Source organism: Strix aluco, chromosome 1 (genome assembly GCF_031877795.1).
Source record: "Strix aluco isolate bStrAlu1 chromosome 1, bStrAlu1.hap1, whole genome shotgun sequence".
NCBI lineage: Eukaryota > Metazoa > Chordata > Aves > Strigiformes > Strigidae > Strix > Strix aluco.
In genome coordinates this window covers 132,094,398-132,121,040 of record NC_133931.1, presented here as the reverse complement: position 1 = coordinate 132,121,040, position 26,643 = coordinate 132,094,398, and the positions used below count along the sequence as shown (strand labels likewise).

The window sequence follows — 26,643 nt, the reverse complement described above, 5'->3', positions numbered from 1 at the left end:
TCTGCCTAGGAATACAGTAAACTTCTTTGCTATATTCTGTATTTTGGCAACAGCTACATACACAGAATCCACATTAAAGCAATGTCAATGTTGCTAATACCCTATCAGTGTGCTATGTGGAGATCCGTGTGCTGTTCTGCTGAGTTATACCAGCTTTCCCTGATTTTTCTCTGCCTTTTAAGACTTATCTCCTATTGATGCTGTATTAATCTATTAGATTATGAAGGTGTGCTATAAAATCTTGTATTTTGAGTAAGCATTAAATTTCATAGTTGCTCTTCAAATTTTCATATTGTCCTGCAGTGGAATGAATTTAAGACTGGGCATCAAGTTCTACTTTATTCTAGGTTTAAAGCTGCAGTAGTAGCACTCCAAGTGCATAGTTATTAGAAATTAAGCTTCAAGGATAATCTTCTTATTTACTTTCACTGTATATTCCCATTCCTGCATTTTAGCTTCATTCTTTGGCAGATTACAAACTGGCAGATTTCTGGAGAAATAATTGGCTTTGAAGTAATTTTTTACACTTCTGTTGACCTCTCAAGTGCAAAAATCTCATTGAAAGGTTTCAGAACTCAGCATATAAAATTTCTTCATATATACAAAATTCCAACCCCTTCAAATACGAATACCCCCCCCCCCCCCGAAAATAAGCATATTTTGATAAAAAGCCTTGTTAATAATTGTGTGACTACATTGGCTTTGTTAGAAACATACTAAACACAAAAGGTTAGGAGCTGCAGTCAAAGACAGCAGTAAGAACAGTCATGACACACAGTTGTTGCTATGGGAAGAAACTCGAGTGCAATGTTTAAAGCATAAACACTGCTTAATTTCCAAATGCCCATCTTTCTAGCAAGAAAGAAGCTAAGGAAGCACCAAATTAGTGGATAAAGTCAAGACCAACGATATGACAAGGAATAAATATGTATTTTATCTTTCGTGATGTGTATGAAAGAAAGGCTTTATAACATTATTATCTATACCTGCAACTTGTATGGCCAGGATATTGACCCTGCTCCTAATCTTTAAGACATTTTTCTGTAAGACAGGTTGTGTTTTGTTTTCCTTAGCTTTTACTTTAAAAACTTATTTCTATAGCCCTAAATGATGCTGTGGAAAGACACTGGCAGAATTTGGTTAAGGTTCCATTTGCATAAATAGTTTCTTTCCATTTTTTTTTCCTTTAGGGAGAGCAAGGCCCTTTAGGTCCCTATGGTCCTCCAGGACTCCCTGGTGTTGGACAGCCAGGACCCAAGGTAATTCTCAGTAATATGTCTGTTAAAGTGCTAACTGTGGGCATTCATTTTTTTGATAAAAGTTCTCACCTGCTGTTTTATCAAACTTGAACTCTTATCATCTAAATGTAAAACTGATACAATATTGACAGGGTTTTTTTAATTGCAAAAGATGGAGATAACAGACCTGCCTTTCCAGCAGCTCAAGTTTTTATTATGATCCCATCAATATAATAGAAGTCAGAAATAATGCCATTTAAATGGGGGTTAAATATGTGAGATCATTTTCAGGCACCAGCAGATGCTTGCACTAATGAGTAAACCATACTTCAAGGCATAGAAATACATCTCAGTCACTGTGATACGCAGTCAAGTGACAGATTTGCCCTGTTATTTCTTCACTAGGGAACAGATATTCTTATAGGTTATAAAATTCTCTCTCTTATGCAACATTTAATGCCTCCATCTTATTTTATTGCAAAAGTCTAGAAAGTGGAATCCAGTCTTCTTAATTTGGAAAAGTCATGTCTGCCTGTGCTGGCCAGCCACATCTCCTTTTGGGAAACTGCAAAAGCATCTACATAGGAAACATTGCTACTTAGTTTATGAGAGTTTTGTCAGAGAGCTACAGCTCAGACTCAAACAAGAAATATAAATTGGGCAGAACTATATCTCGTCCTAGTTATGCTGGCTGCTAAGTCTTTGGTGTTGCTTTATGCCATTATTTTCCCTATTTTCTGGAGCCAAGTGCCATTGTCTAAAATACCTGCACTTTTTTTTTGCTTTTACTGCTCTAATTTGTACATTCATTGAACTCCTGCATATTTTCTGTGCAGTGGGGCAGACCCTGGCACACAAAGGGGGTTTATATAGCTCAGAAACTAGTAATTTCACATGTAAAAAGAACAACACTGGGTCATTCCTGAAGGGAAAACAGTTTCTGGAGAAGGAATGTCACTCCCAGTCTCTGTACTACTCTGGGGAGAGATAAAAATCCTCTGTGGTCTTATTCTTGAAGCACATATTCCTCAGTAAACAGGAGGAATTGTGAAGATTATGACACCGTATAAATAGAGGATACAGAAACTATGCAGTTCCTGGAGTTCCCATGCAGTCCCATATTCCGCTGAAGCAGGCTTCAATTCAATTCGAGGGCCTAGATAGAGGCTGTGGTGAAGATCCCTCACACCTGAGCATTCCTGCTTCATTGGGTTGTACTGCAACCAAATTTAACCTGACTTTGCTCCTTCATCCCTGTCATCTCTCAGGTTCTACACTTTTAAGCAGTTATCCCTATGCAAAGTGATAACACCCCTTTGCTGTTGGCATGAGGGCTGGAATGTGATCTAGTGCTCCATGTGTTAATCAAAAGGTACTTTGAAATGTTTCTAAATTGTTATTTATGCTTTTTTACATCAGAATATGTTACACATTTGATTTCAGACCTTTCTGGTGACATCATTAAGTCGTCTATATGTAAATGTTATGCCTTTCAAAAGCATAGGGTTGAATTAGGACTGAACTTTCTAATATTCTTTTTCACAAGGGTGCTCAAGGTCAAGAAGGTAAAATTGGACCCCCAGGACCTCCTGGAATTGGTGAGCCAGGATTACCTGTAAGTCAGTGACGTATGCACTGGAAGTGGAAATATAATAAAACAAGTCTTAGTGAGTGTAATTAATTGACATCAGCTATATTGGCTACTGATTCCATAAACCACCTTGTACCTAGTCTGGAGCAGCAGAAGTGTGTTTGGCTACACCAGCCCAGTATTGCAACAGTTATTGCATGTGGCTCGCCCAAGTAGGAGAAAAAGCCATGGCCAACAAGTTTCAGGGAAATAAAAAATTGTTTGGTCCATGTGAGAAGGATTTCAGTGTCCAGTTTTCAGAAAGACATGGAGTTGTATATAGATAGCTGTACCCCTACTTCTTTGAGTTGAGTTGAGGATAATCTTTAAAAATTGTCTAAAACCAAATTTTAAGAAGATGAAAATCCAAGAGCTGAGACATTCCTCACTCCTGTGTGTAATTTGGATTGCATCAAAGACCCTAATTATATGCTTGTATCTTTATCTTCTGAATGACAGAACTTTAGCAAGCTTTTTGTAACGTTGAGTTTTGTAACGTTGAGTGCTCAGTGGCTGACTTTTTCTTCCTGAAATGTATGAAATGTAAGGTTTTCTTGTGTATTTCATTAAAAATGTCAAAGAGATTGTTAATTAAGAAAGCACAAATGTAGATGAGTGTTAGATTCATCCTAACAGTATTTTTGAAAGTCACTTTGTGGTTGTCAAAATTATTTTTCTCACAAAAAATGCAGAAACCTTTTGCTTAATCAAGATCATCCTTAAAACCTCTTTATTAGCTTTAAATAATGAAAGATAGCTGAATTTTGTGGAAGAACAGAAAGTATTACAAAAATAATTAGTTCTGTACTTGTTTAAAACAAGATCAACATTCTCTAAATTTGTATGTTTAACCTGCCATTTTGTATGAAAAAACCCTATGTTCAAATTAATGATTTTCATTATGAAAATCATGAAATTATAGGGAATAAATTTCACAGTGGTAAATGTATTTATTATAAATTAATCTACAGGTTTGTTTGAGTTTTAAGGGTACAATCTTTAGACATTAATTATGTAATTCACATCATTTCAGCATTAGCTTATTTTAATCTAAATCCTACAGTTAAGAGTTGTTACACTTCATTTTAATTGCCTGGGCTCAGCCAGCTGTTACGGAAGCATTTTTACTTACCAATGTCATAAGAGTTGCAAGAACCTGTACTAGCAAGTTAGACAAAATGTCAATAAAAAATTGAATTGCTGATATGGTCTGAATATATTTTTCTTTTCTTATAGGGACCACCTGGTCCTGATGGTCTGCAAGGTGAGCGAGGTCTACCAGGAGAGGGCATTCAGGGCCAAAAGGTACTTTTATGGAAATTATTTTTTTTAACAATTTGGGCCAAATTTGCAGTAATGTCTAAGTTACTTAAGATCACTGATCATTCCACTGGTATAAAATGTCAGCTGATGGACTTTGGTCTTCTGAATCACTGTGATCTTGGAATATCCCTCCGAGTTCAGAAACTCTATCAAGATAATTACAAAAATGTTGGACAGTTCCTCTAACAGTAGTAACTTCATTCCCTTACTTATGTGTTTAATAAGATACCTTATTTTGGTAGCATTAATGAGATAAATTGTCTTTTGTAAGGCTACTTAGCTATTTATGTTCTGTATTGGAAGAAAACATTTGGGAACTGTTTTCATTCTGTCTTCCCACTTTGGGAAACTACAGGATGGGTTGTATGAGTCTCTGTGGACAGTTAGCTCATTAAGGGCACTTGCTAGGTTAATATATGTGAACATTCCTTTTTTTAAAAATAAGTACAAACAAGCAAATATTTATGATTTAATCACAACTGGGATTCCCATCAAAATGTATCCCTCTTCTTTAGTGGCTTCAGGATTCTCTAGAGTCGAACTACTAAGCAAAGAAGATTTTTCTTCCTTTCATGGAAAAGATGTTAGTTGTGTCCTTGCACCCAGTTCTGAACTGCTCTCTGACTCATGAACATACTATCACATTTTCAAAATGTATCTTCCTTCTTCCTAGTATTTCATGTTCTCCTTTTGAAGTCTCATGTTCAACACCACAATAAGTGCAGATGAAGCATGTGAATCGTAACTGAATCGCTTTTCTCTAACACTGATAATTCCATTAACTATTTTTCTTGTTTGTTTGTGAAGGAATATTTTTTAACTCATTATCCACATTGTGGTGATCAGTTTGTCTAGGATGGTGTTCTTTATATATTCCCAAATACAGTTACAAAACTGTCACATATTTCTAGGGTGAAAAAGGCTCTGAAGGCGTAGCTGGTCCTCCTGGACTGCCAGGTCAACAAATCAAAGGTGACAAGGTGAGGCACAGAGTATTTTTGTAATCATATCTATAGTTAATTATATTTATAGTTAAATTAATGATGAATTAGTCACACAATATCACAACAATACAAAGATATTTTTACCTGGAATCTGAGGAACTCTGCTACACCACTCCATGTGACTTCATAGTCACTTCCTGGCTTGCATCAGAAATAGTGTGGCCAGCAGGGACAGGGAAGGGATCTTACCCCTGTACTCGGCACTGGTGAGGCCGCACCTCGATTAGTTTTGGGCCCCTCACTACAAAAAGGACATTGAATTACTCGAGCGTGTCCAGAGAAGGGCAACGAAGCTGGTGAAGGGTCTGGAGCACATGTCGTACGAGGAGCGGCTGAGGGAACTGGGGTTGTTTAGTCTGGAGAAGAGGAGGCTGAGGGGAGACCTCATTGCCCTCTACAACTACCTGAAAGGAGGTTGCAGAGAGCTGGGGATGAGTCTCTTTAACCAAGTAATAAGCGATAGGACAAGAGGGAATGGCCTCAAGTTGCACCAGGGAAGGTTTAGACAAGATATTAGGAAGAATTTCTTTACAGGATGGGTTGTTGGGCGTTGGAATGGGCTGCCCAGGGAGGTGGTGGAGTCCCCATCCCTGGAGGTGTTTAAGAGTAGAGTCAACGTAGTGCTTAGGGATATGGTGTAGTTGGGAACTGTCAATGTTAGGTTAATGGTTGGACTGGATGATCTTCAAGGTCTTTTCCAACCTAGACAATTCTGTGATTCAGTGATAGGCTGCAATCATCTATACAAGTAGCTGAGCCTGTTAATGTTGACTGAGAGCACTAAGAACTGTATGCTATGCAGCTGGGAGTATCAGGGAAGAAATGGACTTTTTTCCTCCTAAATTTATTTCAGAAATATTATATTTAGAATATTTTAAATTTTATTTAAATATTTTTAAAAATGTAGAAACCCATTTGAGTCATCTAATCTAATGGACCTGGAACAGACAAAGGAACACTCTGGCTTTTGAAATTTGTTAGCTTTTTGGTGCTCAGTCCCCTAAAGAGGGGTCCAGAACAATTTTAATTCCCTTGGCCTGATGAGATTCTAGCCTGTACCTTGTGCATCTCCATAGAATGGCTGATGCAACATGCTCAGATGTCCTATAGAGCAGAGGCAGTGACTCCAGATCTTCCTTCTCATGATTTAGCGCCATAGCCCTCCTCCTAATGCCCGTTGTTTTCCTTCCTGTCCTCATGACTCCTGCTGTCCTCGTTGTCCCACACTCAGCTTCAGTGAGAGGAGAGGACAGCACTCCCAACTAAAGTTGTTGACAGCTTAGTCAGCAGGGAGTGCTTCTCAGATGTGGGAAGTTTAACTTGAACTTATTCATCTCACTGTCCGGTCCAATGGCCCTCCAAAGTCTTCAGAGCAACCTGGGTGGTGTGTGTGGTCTGATTTGGCCTGTCTGTGAGAGATATGCTTGCCGAGCACCTGCCAGACCATCTTGCACAAGGTCTTAGTTAGAGGACAATTGGTTATCTGCATAGGAATGAGTCATCTTATTCCCATGTCTGTAGAGGAAAAATGCAGCAATGGCCAGGACAGTAAGCATTTGGAACCGTTTCAATAAATGAGTGTTTCTGGCATAAGTGAAACTAATTATTTTTTTTTTCCTAGGGACTGGTGTCACACATCCTTGACACCTTCATGGGTCTGTGCCACTTCCAATACCCACATGACCTCCCTATATTCCTCTATTCCCATGATTCCCTCTGCCATAATTCCTCTATTCCCTCCCCAAGTGCTGTACAATACCATTGCAATACCACATGACAAAGATTTTTCAAAAATGCTCTCTAGCTGTTCAGTTTACACTTGCAAGTTTTTCTTCTGAGTGTTGTGCAAGAAACTGTGTATATTTCTGTACAATAAAATCTTTAAAATTAATCTCAGTATATAAAGATAAGATATGGATCCTTCTAATAACAAAATTACAGCTGTGATCATCTAATGTTATAAATGAGATAGAGTTTTAGATAGAAAGGGATATTATTTTTATTAGATCAGTTGCCATAGACAGACTTTCAGGTATTCAAAACACATTTAACTCAAATAGAAGTGGCAAGCTTCAAGATAATACAGCTTGAGGCCTGTTGCTCTGTGTTAAGTTTAACTATGTTAATCAGCTAGCATGGATTGTTGCAATTTAGGTCTTGGAAATTACTTTCTGTATAGGGTGAACAAGGCCAAGTAGGACCACAGGGCCCAGCAGGACCACCAGGAATAGGCAATCCGGGAAGCCAGGTAAGTCTATATTTTGGACATGTAATGAGCATTTACATGTAGTTTTCATTTTATACTTTATCAGAGCTCTAATTTTGATGTGAAGACATTAAAAATCTCACAGTGATTTTTCATTTTAAAAGTATCAAACTAGCCTTTAGGCAAAACTTGTAAATATAAGTGATTCCAACTGATTTGAGTGATCAAACAAACAGAAATTTGGTCTAATCTGCATGATAATTTGCATATATATGAGATAAGTCAGATGCATTGCTTGGATGATAACATGTTATAGATAAGAGTTTTAGAAGGTAAGAATCCACCACTTCTGCATTTCAAGCCCTTTGAAGCTTGAACACAGCCTTTAGCAGTTGGATACAGAAAAACTGAAACATCCCAAAAGATCTTTCAGGTTTTGGTTTTTTGGAAAGAAGAGTTAATGCTTCCACCATACTATCCCAGTGAATCAGGGCTTAGATGCAGATACTGAGACACTTCCCATTTGTTTTCTCCCTAAACAGTAATTGTCATTACGTTTGGATACATCCAAGTGAAATCCACAGGATAGTGACAAAGGAAAAATAAAATAAAGATGTCAGAACTAAGCCTTAGGACAGGCAAGCAAATAGTTTTAAAGATAAGATCAAATCATTATTAACTGAAAGATGGACACACGGTGATTTTCAGATGTGGAAGAGTGTAATGCACTAACTCATATATTTTGCCTTGTAGGGTATACAGGGTCCACAAGGAATCCCTGGGGCAAAAGGATCTCAAGGTTTTGGTCTGCCAGGTCCAAAGGTAATGATTCAGACATTGTTTTTTAAAAATAGCACCAGCAAGAAACAACAAGCAACGTGTCTCTGGCAGGCTTTTCAAGAGTGTGTTTGATGAGATGAAGATGCAGCTCTTCATTGGAGATAACAATTCATTTTTCACTCTTTGAGGGAAAACCATCCATGTTATCAAGGTGTTCCCCAAATGGAGCATATGGCTTCTGCTTAGCATCAGCCCTTAACCTTTGCAAATGTGGATTTTAGGTTCTAAACACAAACTTATAAACAAAGTATCTTTCAGACATGTTTACATCAAATGGGTTTGGTGCCACTTACACATTGTGTTCAAGTAAAGCATTATACCAAACAGCTGTAAGCCAGCAATGGTTCTGGGACTTAAGGATCGTCCCACCATGCCTTCGGTCTGTCCTTCGACCTTCCATGTTCATCATGAGAAAGAACCAAAACCAAAGATAGAAACACTAGGAGAGAAAAAGGAGCTTAAGTGTACTTAGTAGCTGACACTGCACCACAGAACGAGGGAAAGTAGAAAGAGAACAGGAAAGTGAGGTAAACAATTACTGCTGTCAAAGCCCAAGCCTCTAGCGATAACAGTGTCAGGCGAGCACCATAAGAGGAGAAAAAGGGAATTGCTGAAATACTAAGGAGAGCAAGTGGAATGAACTGATGAACTGTAAAGAAGTGTGCTTTGTAATCACCTTGGTTTACAAAAGGAAGACATTAGTCACTGTAGCAAAAGCAGGGAGAAATACAGTCATTTTCTTCTGGGCATTTCTTTGGCATGTAAGTAGCAGGTAGAGCAGCAATGTTTAATATTAATGTAGGGAAAAACAGGTAGCTGTGAAACATGTTATGTATGAGGAAAATTTTCCTACTGTGAAAAAGTATTTTAAAAATCAAAATTGAAAAATGAAATTCCTATTTCTTTAACTGGTTTAGAACTGTTTAGGAAGGAAGAATCATGAGAGTAAAACTTTCTCTTAAGCAGAAGTTCTGATTTTTCTTTATTTGGACTCACTTTTCATTCAATGACCAAAGAGGTTTTGATATAGTGGTATACAGTAAAAAAAAAAAAGTATTAAAACAAAAAGGAGAACATTGGAATGATTCACTTAGACTTTCTGCTCACTGCAAGGTTAAATAAAATATATGCAGTCCTACTAGTTACGGGGGTTTTTAAAGAACAGAAATTTCCAGTTGAAAACTGCTTGGCTGAAAACTCAACCACCTAGAATCATAGAATATCTCAAGTTGGAAGGGACCTGTAAGGATCATCAAGTCCATTTCTATGTGTAAAGCAGTTAGTGAAATAGTGCGAGTAGTGAATGAGGCTAAACCATGTTCCTCTGTTAAACAAAAGACTTTTTGTTACTAGGGTCAACCAGGTGAACGTGGACAAAAAGGAGAACCAGGACTTCCAGGAACTGGCTTCCGAGGAGTTAAAGTGAGCCTATTTTTATTTTTAACTGCTCCTTACAGGGTCTTCTAATTCTTTCACTAGTTGATGATAAACTAATTAGAAGATTTTTTGGTATAAATTGACTATGATCAAAATAAGAAGGAATTTCAGTGACAGACATTTGCTTAACTTCACGGTTTTAGCTTTTAAACTCAAAATGCTGCACTAGAGCTCCGCCCCCCCCCCCCCCGTTTAAAATCATTACTGGAACTGGAACTGGAACTGGAACAGAGTTTTCCCCCATCTTTTCTAAGCTACTGAGGTATTTCCAAGGCCTTTTAGAAACGTTACTATCTGTGTTCCTCTGCAATAATTTGAAAAAAAAGCAGTCTGTGTGACAGCAGTGGTCATACTGCCTACATGTTAGAAGAGCTGTTAAACACTTAAAGCTTTGAACTCAGCTGCCATTTTGAAGACTATATACCATGTCCTTATTGATTTAAGTAGGGTCCCAAAATCTTGTGTAAGATGACAGAGACCTCTTGGTTTTGGTGGTTTTTCCAAGGATCATGGAAGAAGTGCTTGGCAGAACTAGTTTCTATGGATAGTTTCAACTCTTTGTGGCAAGTCTTAAAATTAATGCCTAGACCAGTTTGTACAACCAGCAAGGTGTTAGTCTCCAGTCAACAGCTCTCTTCAGGCGTTTTTGGCTGACCATTCCCTAAGTCCCAGATGTTTGAATTCCCAAGTAAATTACATTTGTATCATATTTTTCTTGTACACAGAGTAACAAACAGCATTCAATCATGTTTTTACTCACAGAATAAATGTAAATTTATTTAATCCAAAACCAAGATTTAAGAAGTAGGTGGGGAGCTTGGAAAGAAATTTAAAATACTTATTTCAGATTGTATGAGTAGAAAACAATACTGGCTCTATAGAATATTTAACTTACTGGGAATAACAACCTTTGAGCAAAAATATTGCATATCATTAATTAATATTTTAACACACTGTTGGATCCATTTTACAGAATAAAGAACTTATTGAAATATGCAGATATAATTATTTATTCTTCTTTAAGGGAGATAAAGGTCCATCAGGATTCCCAGGAGAAAAAGGGGTGCAGGGAGATCCTGGGAAGTCAGGAAAAAAGGTAAGGAAATATATTTTACCACACGTGAAAGGTGTAGATGAAAGAACAACAAACCATCATTTGCAGGTATGCAATGGCAAGGAGTTCATCCTGGAGGAGGGCATGTGCCAATACTTCTGCCAGGGAAAAGGGACTAGACTGGCTGAGCTTTGTTTCTAACAAACTGAATTCCATCTGAATCTGCAACTGATTTAGCTGCCCTGCTTTTTGTGGTTTATTGACTACTGTAAAATTTCATGATCTTCTAGGATAGCTTGTGTAGCCTGTTCCTTACAGCCTGTTCAGATTTTTCCTGACACCAAGAAGTCATGGTCAAACTGATGTGACTTAGGGCATCTAGCAGGGTGGTGAGCTGTGGCTGAAACCTGTCAGCCTGGTACAGAAACCGTCACAAACAGCTGAAACCAGGGCTGCTTGTTTCCAAGGGAAATTCTGAGATTTTAAGAGAAACTCTGCCACATTAGGAAAAAGAAGCATAAATTCAAAGGAAGGGAATTTAGAGGGGTGCAAAGTGCCCCAAATAGTCAGAGTAAGTTAAACGGAGGCTTTTAATTTTACTCTTTATAAATAGAATGAGCTGCTGAGTGAGCAAAACTCAGTGCTTTGGCTGATTATTGGATTGCTGCTGATAATCCAGGCGCCTCCAAACTCTGCTAATGAGCAGCTCTTAAATGAGGGTAGCAGCTGGCCAACATGTAGAATTGATGAACTGAATGTGATTCAGAGTAAACAAATCAGCATTTTTTGACTGCAGTTCTTTAATCAGAAAAATATCTGAATAGCTGTAATAAACATCTATTAAGAATGTAGCTTCACATTTTTTTCATCTACAAGGGCAGTGCAAATATGAGCTACAGCCTGAGGCAGTGAGCCTTCCACTGTGGAAAAATATGTGGCATTTTTTTGGTGCTTAATTATTTTTTAAAAACTTGAAATCACCCACTATATAATTGCTCAGAAATGAAGATCCCAGAGTATCAGAAGTGAAGCATCAGAATTAAGAGTAAATGTTGGCTTAAAGTTACAGGTGGCTTCTGTATTTGGGAATGCTGGGGTTTTTTTCTCTTACATATTGCCTTTATTCTGATGATCAACTTGGTGCTGTCACTTTCACTGTCGTAATTCTTTATAAGTGAAAATATTACTACTGAGCAGCTATCTTGGGTATCCAGGACAGTGCAAAGAACAGCTTGATTCCTGCAGTGAGTCGCACGGTGATGTTACAGCAGTTATTTGCAGGTGTGAAGCTGTCTCTCAGAAGTGGGATCCAAACTGATGCCTATTGGCAGCAGGGTCTGCAATGCCACTTCCATCAACAGATCAAATCAGAAATGGATTTTTAAACTTCATTTTAATCTACTTTTCACTTTCTGAATTACCTACAAGCATTCTGATAATCTGACTTACATTATGCATAAATATGTTGTAGATAATGTTCCTTAATAGAATGTTTTACGTGGATTATTTGTGAATTATTTGAAGTAATGTGTCTGACAAATACTTGCAGCCTGGACTGGCCTTTGGCTGCAGAGTTGCCTAAAATTACTGCTTCTTAAAAATTGTTTTTCTTAGAATTGGTCAACCAAGACCTTTTCTGATAACTCTGTAAGAATTTCTCTTCCTCATATAAGTATATGCATGCAATTCCTCCTACAAAAGATTGATTCAATTGCAAATGGCACTATTACAAATATCTGTGAAAATAAGCAATGTGATAGCAGGAGGGTGGAAGGGGTTTAAGAAGACTGAATACTTTTTTTCCCAGAAGAAATCCCCAAAGGGATATTTACTGATGTTTTTGGGAAAGTCTTTATGCAAGCATTGTTTCTCATAAGTCTATGCAATAAAATTAGTTACATGAAAATTAATTAACCATTTAACCATTAATTTAACCATTAATTAACCATTTAATCTCTGTTAGGGGGAAAAGGGAGATCAAGGTCCAAGAGGCCCAGAAGGACCCCCTGGCAAAGGAGATCTAGGCCAGAAGGTATGGCTTCATGTGGACACTGAAGAAATACTACAAACTTTAGAAGGACCTATTTTATAAGAGTTCAGATTTTGGCCTATTTTTTCGTTCATTATATCTTAGGAAGCAACTATATTTTAACTGATGATAAAAGGATTTAAGAGAGAGAGATGTGTTTCTTAGCCTGAACAAGTGCAGCAAAATCAGACTATAAACACAGACCCTAAAGTTAAATGGACAGTAGAGATTTCCTAAAAATTCAGTACGGAGTTTTTATTAAAGTTAGGAGGAGGCAAATTATCTCAGTATGCTGACAGGGAGAGAGAAAGAGCTAGGAGAAATTAGGTGACTAGTTAGATATCTAAATACAAAATTAAAAGCCTGGGAAGATGTATTAATAGACAGACAGCTTTTATCTCCCACCTGGTTAAATTTAGGACATTTGGGGGAGATTCTAGAACTGAGTAGAATTTCAGCTGAAGTGGAGCATCTAGATACTTCTCTAATTATGGGCATCATTATTGTTGTGGTTTTGGTAATTTGTGTATAATCTCCCAGTTGTGAATAAATCTTTGCTGTGATTGAAAAAAAAGGTTTGTTTTCATTAGGGTGACCCTGGAGAAAAAGGATCCCAAGGACCGATTGGTTATAAAGGAGAGCAAGGCCTAGCTGGACCAAAAGTAAGCTTGTTCCTCCAGGGTAATTATTCAGTTTGTATTTTATAAAAGAATCTATGGAATTTATGTAATGTACAAATTTGTCAAGCATCTGATGCTTGGAGACTTAACAGAACAAAGGAAAAGCAGAAATATTTCCATCCTCTGCTCTGAATGACACAAAAGTCCCAAGGATAAAAAGAATAGCTAAACATATAAATACAGACCTTGTAGTTATGCAGGAGCACTGAGACAGTAAAGTTGCCCAAGTGATTCTAACCATGAGCATTTAGCACATTTTTACTTTGAAACATTACCTTTCTTTTATAGGATTTTGTGAATATGTGTCACTTTGAATGGTAAGGAAATTGAAATAATACTAGTGTTCTTATTATTCCACTGGCTTTGTTAGCCAAACACAAAAAATTAATTAAAGTTAAAATATCTAATACATGGTTCAACCAATAGATATTTAAAACATGAAACTTGGACCAACTTTCACAAGAACAATAAATAGATTTATGTTTTTTTCCCACATTGTCTATTTTTTCCCACATTGTCTATTTTTTCCCACATTGTCTATTTTTTCCCACATTGTCTATTTTTTAGATAGATCTATACTGTAGATATTTTTATAATATAAAGTGCTGAAAAAACTTTTTGCTACTTGCGCAGAAAATGAAACTGTCTGTTTGAATCTGAATGATACCATTTTGTAACAGGGTGAACCCGGAGAGAGAGGACCACCTGGTGTTGCTGGATCATCTATTCAAGGACCTGCTGGACCAAAGGTGATTATCTGATATGTGTTTGCTGGAGACCAGCGATTGGAAAATTTGTAGTACAAGTTTCTGTCAAAATTAAAAGAATATAACTTAAAGAAGTTAAAATTCCTTGTTGTAGTAATAAAGATGACTGCATTTTAGAAATAAGGACTGAAAAGTACTAAAAATTAACAAAGAGTTTAGGGGCGCTTTAACAGGATGCTGAACGTAGTACATGTTATTGCCTCCTGAAACCATTTGTTAAAATGGTTAAATTTGTTTTAAAAAAAATCCATTATATTTCTGTTGTGTTTTGGTTCCTCCTGTGAAATGAATCACTTTCAAGTCTTTTGGTTTTTTTTCAAATTTGCTATGCATTTTGTTTCTTAGACTAAAGGTTTCCTGAATGTGGCAGTAAATACCTGCAGAAATGTGTCTATGTATATTTCTAGGGAGTTATATGCTGAACTAGATGATTTTTTGGAGATGAATGTTTATATATCACTTCCAAGTGAACAGCTGGCCTGTAGATACTACTTTAAGTTGTCATATATGAGATAGCTAGAACTCTATCCACCTCATTTTCTATATGGGGAAAATGTATGTGAAATGAGTGGGACTTGTCTTGCTGAGTAAAATAAGTGGATTTGGCAACAGTAAAGCTAACTTTGAAGGTTTAAAAACATTTGAAAATTCACTACCACCCCATTTTTATTTTAAGAATAAAATAGGTGCTGTTTTCATAGTATCAGTTAACTGATTAATCAGTTAACTTCAATTTATGCTTTTCAGCTTTGGTGATAGTTTTTAGGGTAGAGAAATTAGTAATGTACATCCTGTTGCTCTGAAGTAATTTCATCCCCATTTTTCTTCTTCATTAAAAATATACGTGCCCAAACACACACACACATGTAGATATTGTACATACAAGGTACTCTTCAGCCTGGCAACAGGACGTCACAGAGGGCTAGGATGTGGTTTGGACTTGTTTGTGCATGGAGGAGGAAGGAAGAAGAGAACACAAGAAACTCAGGACATACCTGGAGTAAAAATGCATCTACAGAGAAGAAAGAAAGAAAGGAGAGGATTGTGGGGTGCTCATATTTCTTACGTTGGTTTAAAACTGTAATAATATTGTTAGGGAAATACAAGTGGCATGCTATAAGGCACTACTTGTACGAAGACAGGTTTCAATACACTGGTCTCCCTTCTTCACATTTTCCTGGTTACTGTGACATTTTTGAATAAACCAGTAAGTGATTCAAGATTGTTTATTGATAAAATTCATGCTGAAAAAGAATAACTTTGTAGATTTTATTGCCTTTTTCACTCTGATTTTATTCTCTTCAGTACAGTTCATATCACTTTCATAGCAGAATGGCCACCATCCAAATTCTACTGGAATCTGTAGGAGTTTTTCCAAACTCCTTACTAAATTTTAGATGAGGGCTTTTATGTGCAGTGGCTGCTGTGAGAAGACAATTTGTATTATATTTTAGAAAATATACAAAACTTTGGTTTAACGTTGGTTTTTTAGCTCCATAATAATTTCTTTGTTTAAACAAATATCTGCTATGTTTCTGACAATTGCTCAATAATGTAGCAGGCTACACAAGTCCATTTTCTCTCTCCACTTTGGAAAGTACAATGATTACTAGTAACTGTGATCTTGAAACATCCTGGTATCCGCAGTAGTGAAGCCAGACATTATAAATTTCTAATGCAGGGAATCTGAATGTTTTTCAAAGCTGGGAGTTATCATGGTCTGAGGTCTTTTTAGTACATCTCTAAGTATTTGATGTAGTAGTGGGTGATTGCTAGAGGTCTTAACTCCTGGACAGTCATGGTTGTGTCCTCTGGAAATTTATTTATTATAAGCCACACTCACATTTGGGGACTAGAGTTTTATTTCCCTTGACAACCATTATGCTGTTACTAATATGGAGACAGTAACATTAGATAGCTGGCTTTTCTCATATTCCTTTCTCATGATTACAGCTGCTTGGTGGTTTTGATAGAACATTTGATCTGCATTCCCTAGTGAATGTTTCCTGAAATACTGCCTGTCCTTCTCACTGGTGTTAAAAATTGCAAAAGTTTCACTGAAAATTGAATTTCCTTTTAAGATCCTTAATATAAAGTAAAACATCTGTTGCCATAGAATAAACACTAGAAGGAGCCAAATTTTGCTCTGTCAAGGGATAACATGAGGAACTTCAATTCTAAGCCTGATTGCTTTCCAGGAAAGCCACTGACAGAGCTAAGATTACCAAACAGTTATACTGGGTAATACTTGAGGAAAAACTCGGGTTTCTCCTTGGGTCTTCAGACTGTGGAGCCTTCAATTTTGAAGTGCTGTGCCATTGCATCTGTAGCCTTTCTAAACATACTCTGTGTCAGCACTTATCTTAGAATTTCTTTGCTGTACTTTGTGTGCTCTGGCAGAAATAAGGTTATGCAGCCTTGCTCGTGTGGGCAAAAGCAGGCAGAAGCCACAGATGAATCTGGCCACTGAAACTGAATTATGATACTCAACCTTCAGTTGAAAACTAAAGCCATCAAGTTATTCATCAAGGCAGAACAAACTCTTTGACAAAGTTGCGGAGAAGCAAAAGTATAAGAGAGGTCAGAATCAAGGTAGTAAAACCTTCCTCTAGAAATACTGATTTCATATTACCTAGCTCAATAATTGTCACCGCCAGAAAGAATTGAATACTTGTTCTTTTCTGTAAAACTTTGGAAATTAAAACTGAAAATAATGGATATGGTTTTGGATTTGTTTCTTTTTTGATAGGGGGATCCAGGACCCAAGGGGTCACCGGGAGATAATGGACTTCCTGGAAATTCAATAATGGGACCAATGGTAGGAGTTTATACACAAAGATGGAAAATAACGAAACATGAAACATATGCAAAACTCATGAAAATGTTGAAACCACTTGAACAACTTTTTCAAGAAAGTAACTGACCAGTTCTTCAACATTTCCATCATTCCATGTTAAGTCTATTCTTCAAAAAGATAGTAAGTTTATTTTTAAAAAGAAACAAGAAATGGATTGAATAACTAGTCCAGGGCACCTCACCCTGCAAACTTCCCTCAGGAAGTCTTCGTTAGGAAGGCAGCTCTTCAAATTCATCTCCACCATCCATTATCTCATGTGGTCTTTTATACTTCTGTATGGACAATATGCTCTTTACTGAGTATAAACTGAGAGGTATTAGTTATTTTAACAGTAGTGTTTCAGTATTACCAACATTGCACATTCCAAAACGTAAGAAAGACCTAAAATAAAGAATTCAAAAAATAGATGTTTTAGAAGTACTTATTTGCATATAGGTTACAGAATAGGATTTACTTGGTTATATCCTTTACATTTTTAACTTCAGCACGAAGAATGGAGTACATTAGTCTGTAGCAGGATTGCTTGCTCATTGTTTGAGCCTTTTAGTGGTTAAGTGGCAAGATCAACACATAAGTGAAAGACCAGAGACCTTTTCAAAGAATGATTCTATCTTCCCTGTTTCTTAAGTGGTAATAGTATTTCAGGATGACAGTTAGGTACATAAAGTTTTGACTGCTTTTTCTCCTTACATAATGCATTACAGTTAGCATGGAATTTTGTCTGATATTTTATGACCAAATTACTCAAACCCTTGAGTAGGGTTTTTCCTCAACTCCTTGGAATTGCCTTTCATTTAACTAATCAGAATAATATAGCATCGTTAGAAAACAGTGCCACTCACCTTTCTACATTTAAGAACAAACTGAAAAAAACAGTCCCTAGAACAGATCCCAAGTCCTCTACTGCAAAAACTGGTTATATTTCCTTTTACTTTGCAGCTTTCACCTCCTCCCTTCTAAAGCATTTTATGATATCATGTTGTACTTCTATCAGTCATGATCTGGGTTGAAACTTTCTATAAACCTTCTGCCACTTGTGATAAGGGAATAATTCAGAAAGACTTCCTTCAGTGTTTGGGAAGGGTACCATTCTTGTGATCTCCTTTCCAGACTGAAATCAGGAACCTTCTTAGTAAACCTCTTCTTTTTTTCACATTTACCATGTTTGCCCATAAAATGTTCCACTTGATTCCACTGTTTCACTTCTTGGGAATAGAGCTGATAGACTCAAATTCAGAGACCAATCAGTTTATGTTACCTAACACAATGTACTTCAAAATAAAGCAACTTAATGCAATAACTTTTGTGTGATAACATCTTAGGAATACCAATAATACTTTACTTCTGGCTTGACAAACTTCTACCAGTACACTTACCAGAGGATGCTGCACATTGATCCACATGCATTCAGTAGCTTGTATTTTTTAATTTTCAAAAACTCTAAATTTATTTACTTTGTCTGTAATCTAGAATGCTACTTCACTCTGTTTTTCTTATAAAAAGAAGTGATGAACATGACTTAATTTTCCAGTCTTATACTTACTTATTTAGGTTTTGATTATAGCAGGTTGGTTTTTTTTTTTTTGTAACAATGACCATGGACACAAGATTTATGTTTATATTCTGTTTATCTTGGTTTTTTGGTTGGGTGGTTGGTTGGTTGATTGGTTTGCTTTGTTTGAAAGAGTGTAGAAGCAGCTATCTCTATATTACTCCTTCAGAAAATTACTTTAAAACCTGCCCTGGAAAAGTTGGCAAAGTAGATTAATTAATTCAGCATGCCATCTGTGACATAAATGGGACTTGCCTTGTTGCCAGTGCACTGGCTTAGAGTGAGTCACTGTGACCATCTTTTCCAGACCCCACAAAACTGTGGGAAGCAGTAATCGCAGAATAGCTCCTGGGCCATCTCTTGTATATTTTTGATGCAGCTATTAAAAAAATTACATAACCTGGCCTAGAGAACTATTTCTTACAGCAGATTTGGCCATAGATTTGACTTAAGTAGATTTATAGCTGTGTTACTAATGGCAAAACCAGCCACTTGACAAAAATCCCAATTCTTACAGAAGAGAATGTGTTAACATGTATTTGGTGTTTACAATGGTCTGCTAAAATTAAATGAAAACATCTGTTTGGCTGGTTTTTACTGTAGTGAAATTAGAAGTGAAAATAGAGATGAACTCATGATCCATGGTTTCCTTTCTTGTTAAAGAAAAATACATTTCTAAAACATTTCTTATTTTATCCATAATTTAAGAAGTATGGATATTAAGAATGAGGCAGAGGTAAAATTGGCTTTCCATTATAAAGCTATTTATGAACTAGAAGCACACTTGTTGGTTAAATTTTCACAGAACTGGATCAGAATTCCATCATTTGAAAGTTAGGAAACATGAAGAAACATCTTCCAGGGCTGATGTTGGTCAGGTTGTGTTTAAAGTCTTCCAGTGAAACTATCCCTCTGGACTGGAGAATATGAGAGATTCACACAATTTTATTTAAGCATAAGTCATGCTTGCATCCCTGTCTGAAATTCCATCTTGAAGTGGTTTCAGGGTTTCATCTTAACCAGAACATTGAGTCTACCTTGTCTTTCTTCATTTACTTACAAACTAAACCTGTGATGTATATCTTTAGGAGACCCAAAACAGCTCTTTTATTTTTCCTTGACAGGGCTAAATTAGTTAAAAAGAGCTGATCGCTTGTTTCTGTGGTAGAGATGTTCATGGGATGGGAAATTTGGACCTGAAGTCTGTTTTTGTTGGATATCTAACTAGAATATAAGTTGGTTTGTTCTCCAGTCATGGACACTGTACTTGCATAGACCAGCTGCTGAGATCTGAGCTATCAGGACTCCATTCTCAGTTTCTTGAAGCATTATGTTATTGCAGAAATTTCCAGGCACCATGCACTGATGAAACAACAATTTTCAGTCATTTGTAGGTTGGTTTTTTTCTAGCTATTTATTTTTACTCATATAGACAGGGAAATTTCTGCTATTTGTATGTAATTATTCTTCAGGATATATTATCTTTATGTATATTAACAACTGACCCTCCAACACTCTACAGGAGAGTCCATTTACATTTCTTTGTTCTGTGGGACTGAGCGAAGGGTGTACACTTCTCCATGTATGGCTATATACAGGGAGAACCATGCTTAGGAGTGGTGTGGATGTGCGACCTACAAGTAACAATAAGGATGTCCAGTTGGCACTGCTGTCATGTGAACATCCACAGTACAGACTGCCAGCGTATCTTGAGGGATACCTCAAAGTAATATGTTTTCTTTCTTGGTTCTGTGAAGAACAGTCTATTGCAAGCTTGGTTAATTTTCTCATTAAATATCAGGAAAAAGATCACTGGAATGAGGGAAGAGGAAAAGATTGCTCTTTGCTTCTCTTCTGGTTGTGAAAGGAAGCATTGAGTTTTTGCAAATGCACAAATCTTTAGTGGGAGTCAGTTGAAGCATCAACAGAAGGAGTGATTGTCTCCTGATACAGAGCATTTTAGGCTAAACTTAGAGAAATTATATATTTCTTATAACCAGTTCTATTTCTTTCTTTTACTTCTTTCCCTTGTAGAATGCAGTTTTGCTTTACTGTAAGAAAGAACCAATGTGATTACCTGGAAACGCAAAATGTGCAGCATGTGATAATTTAAGGCTGGCATATTATGTTCCAGTATTGCTAAAATCATTTTTCAAATGTCAGGACTTAGCACTGAAGTCATAAAAGTTTAACTTTTTTAAAATAAATTTAACTTTGTATTGGCTGAAGATAAAGTCAATGTTCTGAAGATTTCTCTCTGCAACTACAAATCTAGAAATTAATAACTTCATAATGAGAACTCCTATTCTTCTGAAAACTTAATTTGATCAACTGAAGCAACAATAAAAAAAGCACAAAAATTTCTGAGATTTGCAAACAAAGCTGCTATTCTATATTTCCAAAAGGATATTAAATAATTTCCTTACATTTTTGTTAATATTTCTTACATCACTGGCACAATGTCTGACTTACTATTTTGTATTTAGGGTGACCAGGGACTACCTGGACCACCTGGACCCCGTGGACCAAAAGGTGATGGCCACAAAGGTGAAGCTGTAAGTACAATTTTAATTCTGTACTTTCTGTTTAAAAAAAAAAAAATTACTGTGTGATAACTTAATATTTAGTTAAATAAGCACAATGAATATTCTCTTTCATCCTTCAGCTAGTTTAATATTTCATACATATTTTGAAGTCCTTTCCTGTCCTAGATACAGTGCCAGTTCTACAGGCCGTTGGAACCAGATATAAACTGTTCTCATTTCAGCATCATGAAAGAGATACCATGTAATTCCATAAAAATCTTCATGACTGCTTATATATATTTAATATAATCACTGCTTTGAATTCTTTTCTTTCCCTCCTTCCCTCCCTCTGTTTTCTTTACTGTTCTTTGTTCAGGATCGCTAATAACATCTGCTTGGCCAAATCTTGCAGGCTTCAATTCCTTGGTTTTTCAGCTGCTTTTCATACTGGGGGTTTAAATCCTCTTTTTTTAAAATCTCCTCCCCCTTTTCTTTTCTGATGGTTATCTCCAGAGGGGGTTAATGCCTGAGTATTCCAGCTGGGCACATTCCATTACAAGGGCATATCATCCTAAATTTCAGACATCCAAAGCCACACAGACATGTTTGACCAACCTTTCATTAGAAAGTGAAAATACTGTTGCCATCCTTCAACTACCACATGTCAAACTTCCATTAGCACTATTTTCTTTATGTCTGTAATCCAGCTTTATTTTAAACTACAACCACAAAGGCATTCCCAAATACACTGAGGTGGGACCCAAGTGCTTTCAAATAAGTCACGGCTCAGCTCCAATTTCCTATCATTCAAACTGATTCTGGGAAGATCCTTTGGGATCAGAATTAGTTCAGAGGGCATTCACTCAGATTTCCTGGTGTAATGCCATGTACCTGACACATTTTACAGCACACAGGGACACTAGATCAGCTCAAGACTCCTTGGAGGGCCAAGGAGTGCCAGTAACAGACCCAGATGCATCAAACAGAGGACATGCAAACAAATGAAAAAACCCTCCTGTCATTCAAAATAAAAATGAAAAGCAAATTCAAAGGCAGTCATCAAGAAGGCAGTGATGCAAATAGATGACTGACGAACTTTTAGTAGGCCTTAAAATGCCTCATAGGGACTGAAGTTTTAAGCTTTACAAGTTGTCTGTTTAAACTATATGAAAAAGAAGTATTGGTAGACACAGAATCAAAGACGTCAATGAGAAGCTGAAAACTTTTCATTTCTGATTAATCAAAGAATTCAAGAGAAGCCTGGTTTGGTAATCACTGAATAATAAAACTACATAAATGCTGGTTGTAGTCTGCCCAGTCACAGGATGACAAGCTTACATGTATGCACTTCCTGCATTTCTAGTAGTGACTAGACAATAAAAAAAAATAACTTTGTGCTGCAGTAGTATTCCTGAAATCATGTCTATTCTAGGATTCCCATCTGCAACTGCTATAAGAGTCAGGCTTCTCTGCAGCTCAGTCTCAGGCTTCAGTAAAAGCTGGTTGTGTTTCTCCCTACCACATGAGTACATGTCCTTGAAATGTGTGAAGGTTCTGTTGTGCTGTAGCATGCATCTTTCCCCTTCTCAGGCCACCTTTCCATGCCCCATGGTCTGGAAAGACCAACTTTGTAAACTGCTGGCAGACATGGACAAGATTTGTGTAGCTAAGTGTCTGTAGCATGATGGGGCAAAGACATCAGCCCTGTGAATGCTGGAAGGGAGGCTGGGGATGCCTCCTGCAGTATGAAGGGCAGCTGAAGTGGCTGTGACAGACTGAGCAGGGAGTTCAGGAAAGCAGACTATCAAACAAAAATATACCAAAGTATGTTAGGGTACCCAACCCCCAAATTTCTGGTTATTTCTGGTACCCCAGGTGTGTGTTGTCTGCACTGTATGAATCATGAAGCAATGTCTGCTTTCTTACTGGTTTCTCTGAGCTGAGAACAACTCCAATGCTCTACTCTTTTCACCACTCTGGTAGTCTTTTCAGGTGTCCACCTGGAACTGAGGATGACTGTTGCTCAGTACACATTGGAAATGTGAAGAATTTGACAAAATACAGCAAAACCAAAGAGAATAGTAACTATTGCTGAAATTCTCTTCTTTGTTGAAGAATACAAGTACTCTTCCTTTAGGACAACTATTGACATGCTTTATTCCTCTGCTGTACCAGGGACCTCCAGGACCAGCAGGCCCCCCAGGACCAGCAGGCCCAAAAGGCGTGGGAGATGCTGGACAAAAGGTACTTGTACAATGGTAGTACATGCATCTGACTAGAAAAAATGCATTAGATTAGAATGGCATATATATGACAAAATGCTGCGATCTTATCTCTCACTTTCCATTTCAGTTAGAAGAAAAGCTTGCAATAGACTTCTCTGCTGTGATAGACACAAACCAGTTCTTTCTTTAATCCCCAGATCTAATGCAAATCTGCAGGTTTTCTGTACATCCAAAGACCCAAGATGTTTCTAGGTGCTGGAGTTTCCATGTGGAAGTCAGAATCCAACACAGGCAGACTGCCTAATTGCCTAATAATTATGCGCTTCCTTTCTCCTTCAAAAGTGCAAGGAACAAGGCCCCAAAGGAGTCAGGGGAAATGTTGGTGACATGGAACTAGTGAGATGTTTTTAAAGTTTCTAGAAATTAATTCCTAAGAGAAGACTATAAACCTTCACCTAAAATTAATATTAGTTTAGAGGCAAAATTTCGCAAAAAAAAAGAAACAAAAACAAAACCAAAACTGTTAAAGGGATTAGGAATACAAAACTGAAACACTTCCAAATTTTTTTCATAAAACACAGAATAGACAAAGTGTTATAAAGTTCTAAGTAGAATGTAATTCACCTAAAAAGTCACATTGTAACTACTGTGTTATAAAAAGTTGGATAAAAGAGCCTTAAGACTAAAATCATACAAGAAATTGCTTTAAAATATCCCACAGAGTGGTTTTATTAATGATTGCCTTGTTACATATGTGAAATAGGAAACAGGCAGCCTGTTGCAAGAGAAAGCAAACTAAATATTGTCCAAACAAGCTTTTTCCCAAACAGAAGGAACTTTCAACTTCAGTTCCCAGAACATGGGAATTCCCATTTAAAATAAACAACTACAATAACCTCTTAAAAGCATATCCACAATAAAGTAAAAACTGAAAGACATTCATCCTTAAAATGACCTGACCTTAGAATGACCACAGAGTAGCCTGACAATGGGATCTGGGAAACCTGGCTTTGTGCTCCTATTCTGAATTACCTCTTATCAATGCAAGACATTTCACATAAAGTAATGCAAGGTCTGGCCCCTGACACAAACTACCAAAGAACTAAAAGTCATTTCAATTATGTTATTCAATATAGACTTACAGAAAATACATATGGTTAAACTAATTAGATTTTTTATATGAGATTTTATCTTTTCCAAATAGAGATATCAGACTTGATATAATATAATCTTATAAGACATTTGTCTTGGTACTACAGAAGAACATTTCATTAAAACCCTAGAATCTTGTATGAAATTATTAAGGCAGATATTGATAAAAATGAAACATGACTACAGAATGTCTGGGGGAATCGTTATGTCTGGAATTCCCCCTTGCTTCTTAAATACATATACTGGAAATGAGTGTTTCCCAAAGAAAAGGAATGGGAAGGTCATGTCAGGTGATCAAATAAGATGATCTCCCACTGTGATGCCATGGTTGAAAGATTACAAACCTCAGAAATATAAATCAGAATTTCGGTGGGAATATAGGGGTTTAATATAAATAAATTTGAGTGAAATCCAAAATGGAAATAAAGGATTTTATTAGTTTTTTTAAGTGAAAGGAAACCACTAGAATAATTGCAGTAAAATTTCTCACAACTTCAGTTTTTATAGTCAACGTTTGTGGTTGTATTTCTGAAAAGTATCAGGTATACAGAAATGCACTTAGGAAAATCATAGTGCCTGGCTTATATGAGAGATCAAAAAGTGGATCACAAGTTCCTTTTGTACTTATAATCATGAATTTATGTAATTGCTGCGATAAGCAATTCTTTGGCTGCATGATTATCAGGAAAGTTTCAACCCAGATCATGAATGGTGGAAGTAAAATATGGTATCATAAAATGCATTAGAGGGGAGGAGGTAAAAGCAGTAAAGTAAAAGAAAATATATCCAGTTCTTGCAGGGGAGAACATGGGATCTAGCCTTTTTATCGCAGTTATTCTTAAACCACTGTAAGTCTTGTGGTATAATAACATATATATTTAATTAAATCATAGATTAGCTATTATACTACTTAACAGTTTTCACTTTCATCTCTAAGTAATATAAATCATTGCCAGTTGATGTGAGTTGTTCATATTCCTTTACAAAGACATCAAGTCTTCCTTGTCAGTCTCTTCTCCACCCATGAACAGCATAAGAAGTATTACCATCACTCCAGATCTGTGGGCTGAAGTATATCCATGGTACTAGCAAAGGAGGTTTATTGGTAGTATCTTTTTGTGGAGGAATATGACCTGTGCTGTGTTAGTTGAACGTTACCAATTAATAATGAATTTGGCAATAGGCCCATTACTTCAACCTGAATTTGACTGAGCAAAAGTGAAATAGCTGTGACCAAGAGGTGAGGGTCTTATAATTTAATAGCATTTAATTACGACAGGAAATAGTAAAATGGAATATCTAGTAACAGAAACTCATCCTAATCCATTATCTATAAATAAGCCAGCAAAAGATTAGGCAAAGGCAAACTGATAAATTGTTATCACTATTCTCATTTGTTTTCTGACAATTTCAGGTCTGATAGGGGTGTCAGGTAAATTAAAATTATCTTCCTCATTTCCATTAAGTCATCTCCATTGTCACAAAAATTGTCAGAATTAGGTAGCTTGATTCTAAGAACCAAATTTTTGAAAAACATGGATGCAAAGGAAGCTGTGTTTTAAGGTTAATAGAACAGAGCCTCCTGTGGCTGTGGGAGCTGGGTGTGATACAGCCTAAGGAGCAAGACCTCAGCGTGTGCTGAGTTCAGGTAGTCACATGCACAAACTAAGAGTCTTCTCAGGTGATCTGCACGGGTGTTTTAGGCTGGATCAGAAATGTGGTGTTGAACTGAATCTCCCAGTGGATCCATTTACTGTGCTTTGGGTTCTGGACCAAAAAGAGGTCTGAGCAGTCCCACAAGCCAGGCAATGGATTTCCTTCAGATGAAGCTAAACTAGATGATCTAATCTGGAAGTGCTCTTGATGCACTTCTACCCGCACTGGGTGATCAGTCCACAGGAACAGACCAGGCAGGTCTCCTCACATTGCATACAGTGTAAATATCAGGCTGAAAATTCACTGCTATTGGGCCTGTAGCGCTATTTGTTGACGGACACATAGAGTTAGAAGCTGCCTATCAAGCAGAGGTTTCTACTCGGAATAACCAGTTGTGGGTTCAGAATGCACCATATCCATGGGTTATGGAGAAGTGGCATCTTGTTCTAAGAGGAATTGTATTACAAA

At 36.9% G+C, this 26,643-nt stretch overlaps 1 protein-coding gene across 4 annotated transcripts in view; it reads left to right on the top strand.

Moving 5' to 3' along the window:
- COL28A1 (collagen type XXVIII alpha 1 chain) overlaps window positions 1-26,643 on the top strand; it is a 69,371-nt gene that overhangs the window by 20,820 nt on the left and 21,908 nt on the right. For all 4 annotated transcript variants that reach the window (XM_074836317.1, XM_074836299.1, XM_074836308.1 and 1 more), the window contains 14 exons: window positions 1,191-1,259; window positions 2,785-2,853; window positions 4,105-4,173; window positions 5,103-5,171; window positions 7,375-7,443; window positions 8,155-8,223; window positions 9,595-9,663; window positions 10,703-10,774; window positions 12,696-12,764; window positions 13,352-13,423; window positions 14,122-14,190; window positions 16,958-17,026; window positions 21,104-21,172; window positions 23,318-23,386. In XM_074836317.1, coding sequence (XP_074692418.1) covers window positions 1,191-1,259; window positions 2,785-2,853; window positions 4,105-4,173; window positions 5,103-5,171; window positions 7,375-7,443; window positions 8,155-8,223; window positions 9,595-9,663; window positions 10,703-10,774; window positions 12,696-12,764; window positions 13,352-13,423; window positions 14,122-14,190; window positions 16,958-17,026; window positions 21,104-21,172; window positions 23,318-23,386 — 972 coding nt within the window. The remainder of the gene's footprint in view (window positions 1-1,190; window positions 1,260-2,784; window positions 2,854-4,104; window positions 4,174-5,102; window positions 5,172-7,374; window positions 7,444-8,154; window positions 8,224-9,594; window positions 9,664-10,702; window positions 10,775-12,695; window positions 12,765-13,351; window positions 13,424-14,121; window positions 14,191-16,957; window positions 17,027-21,103; window positions 21,173-23,317; window positions 23,387-26,643) is intronic.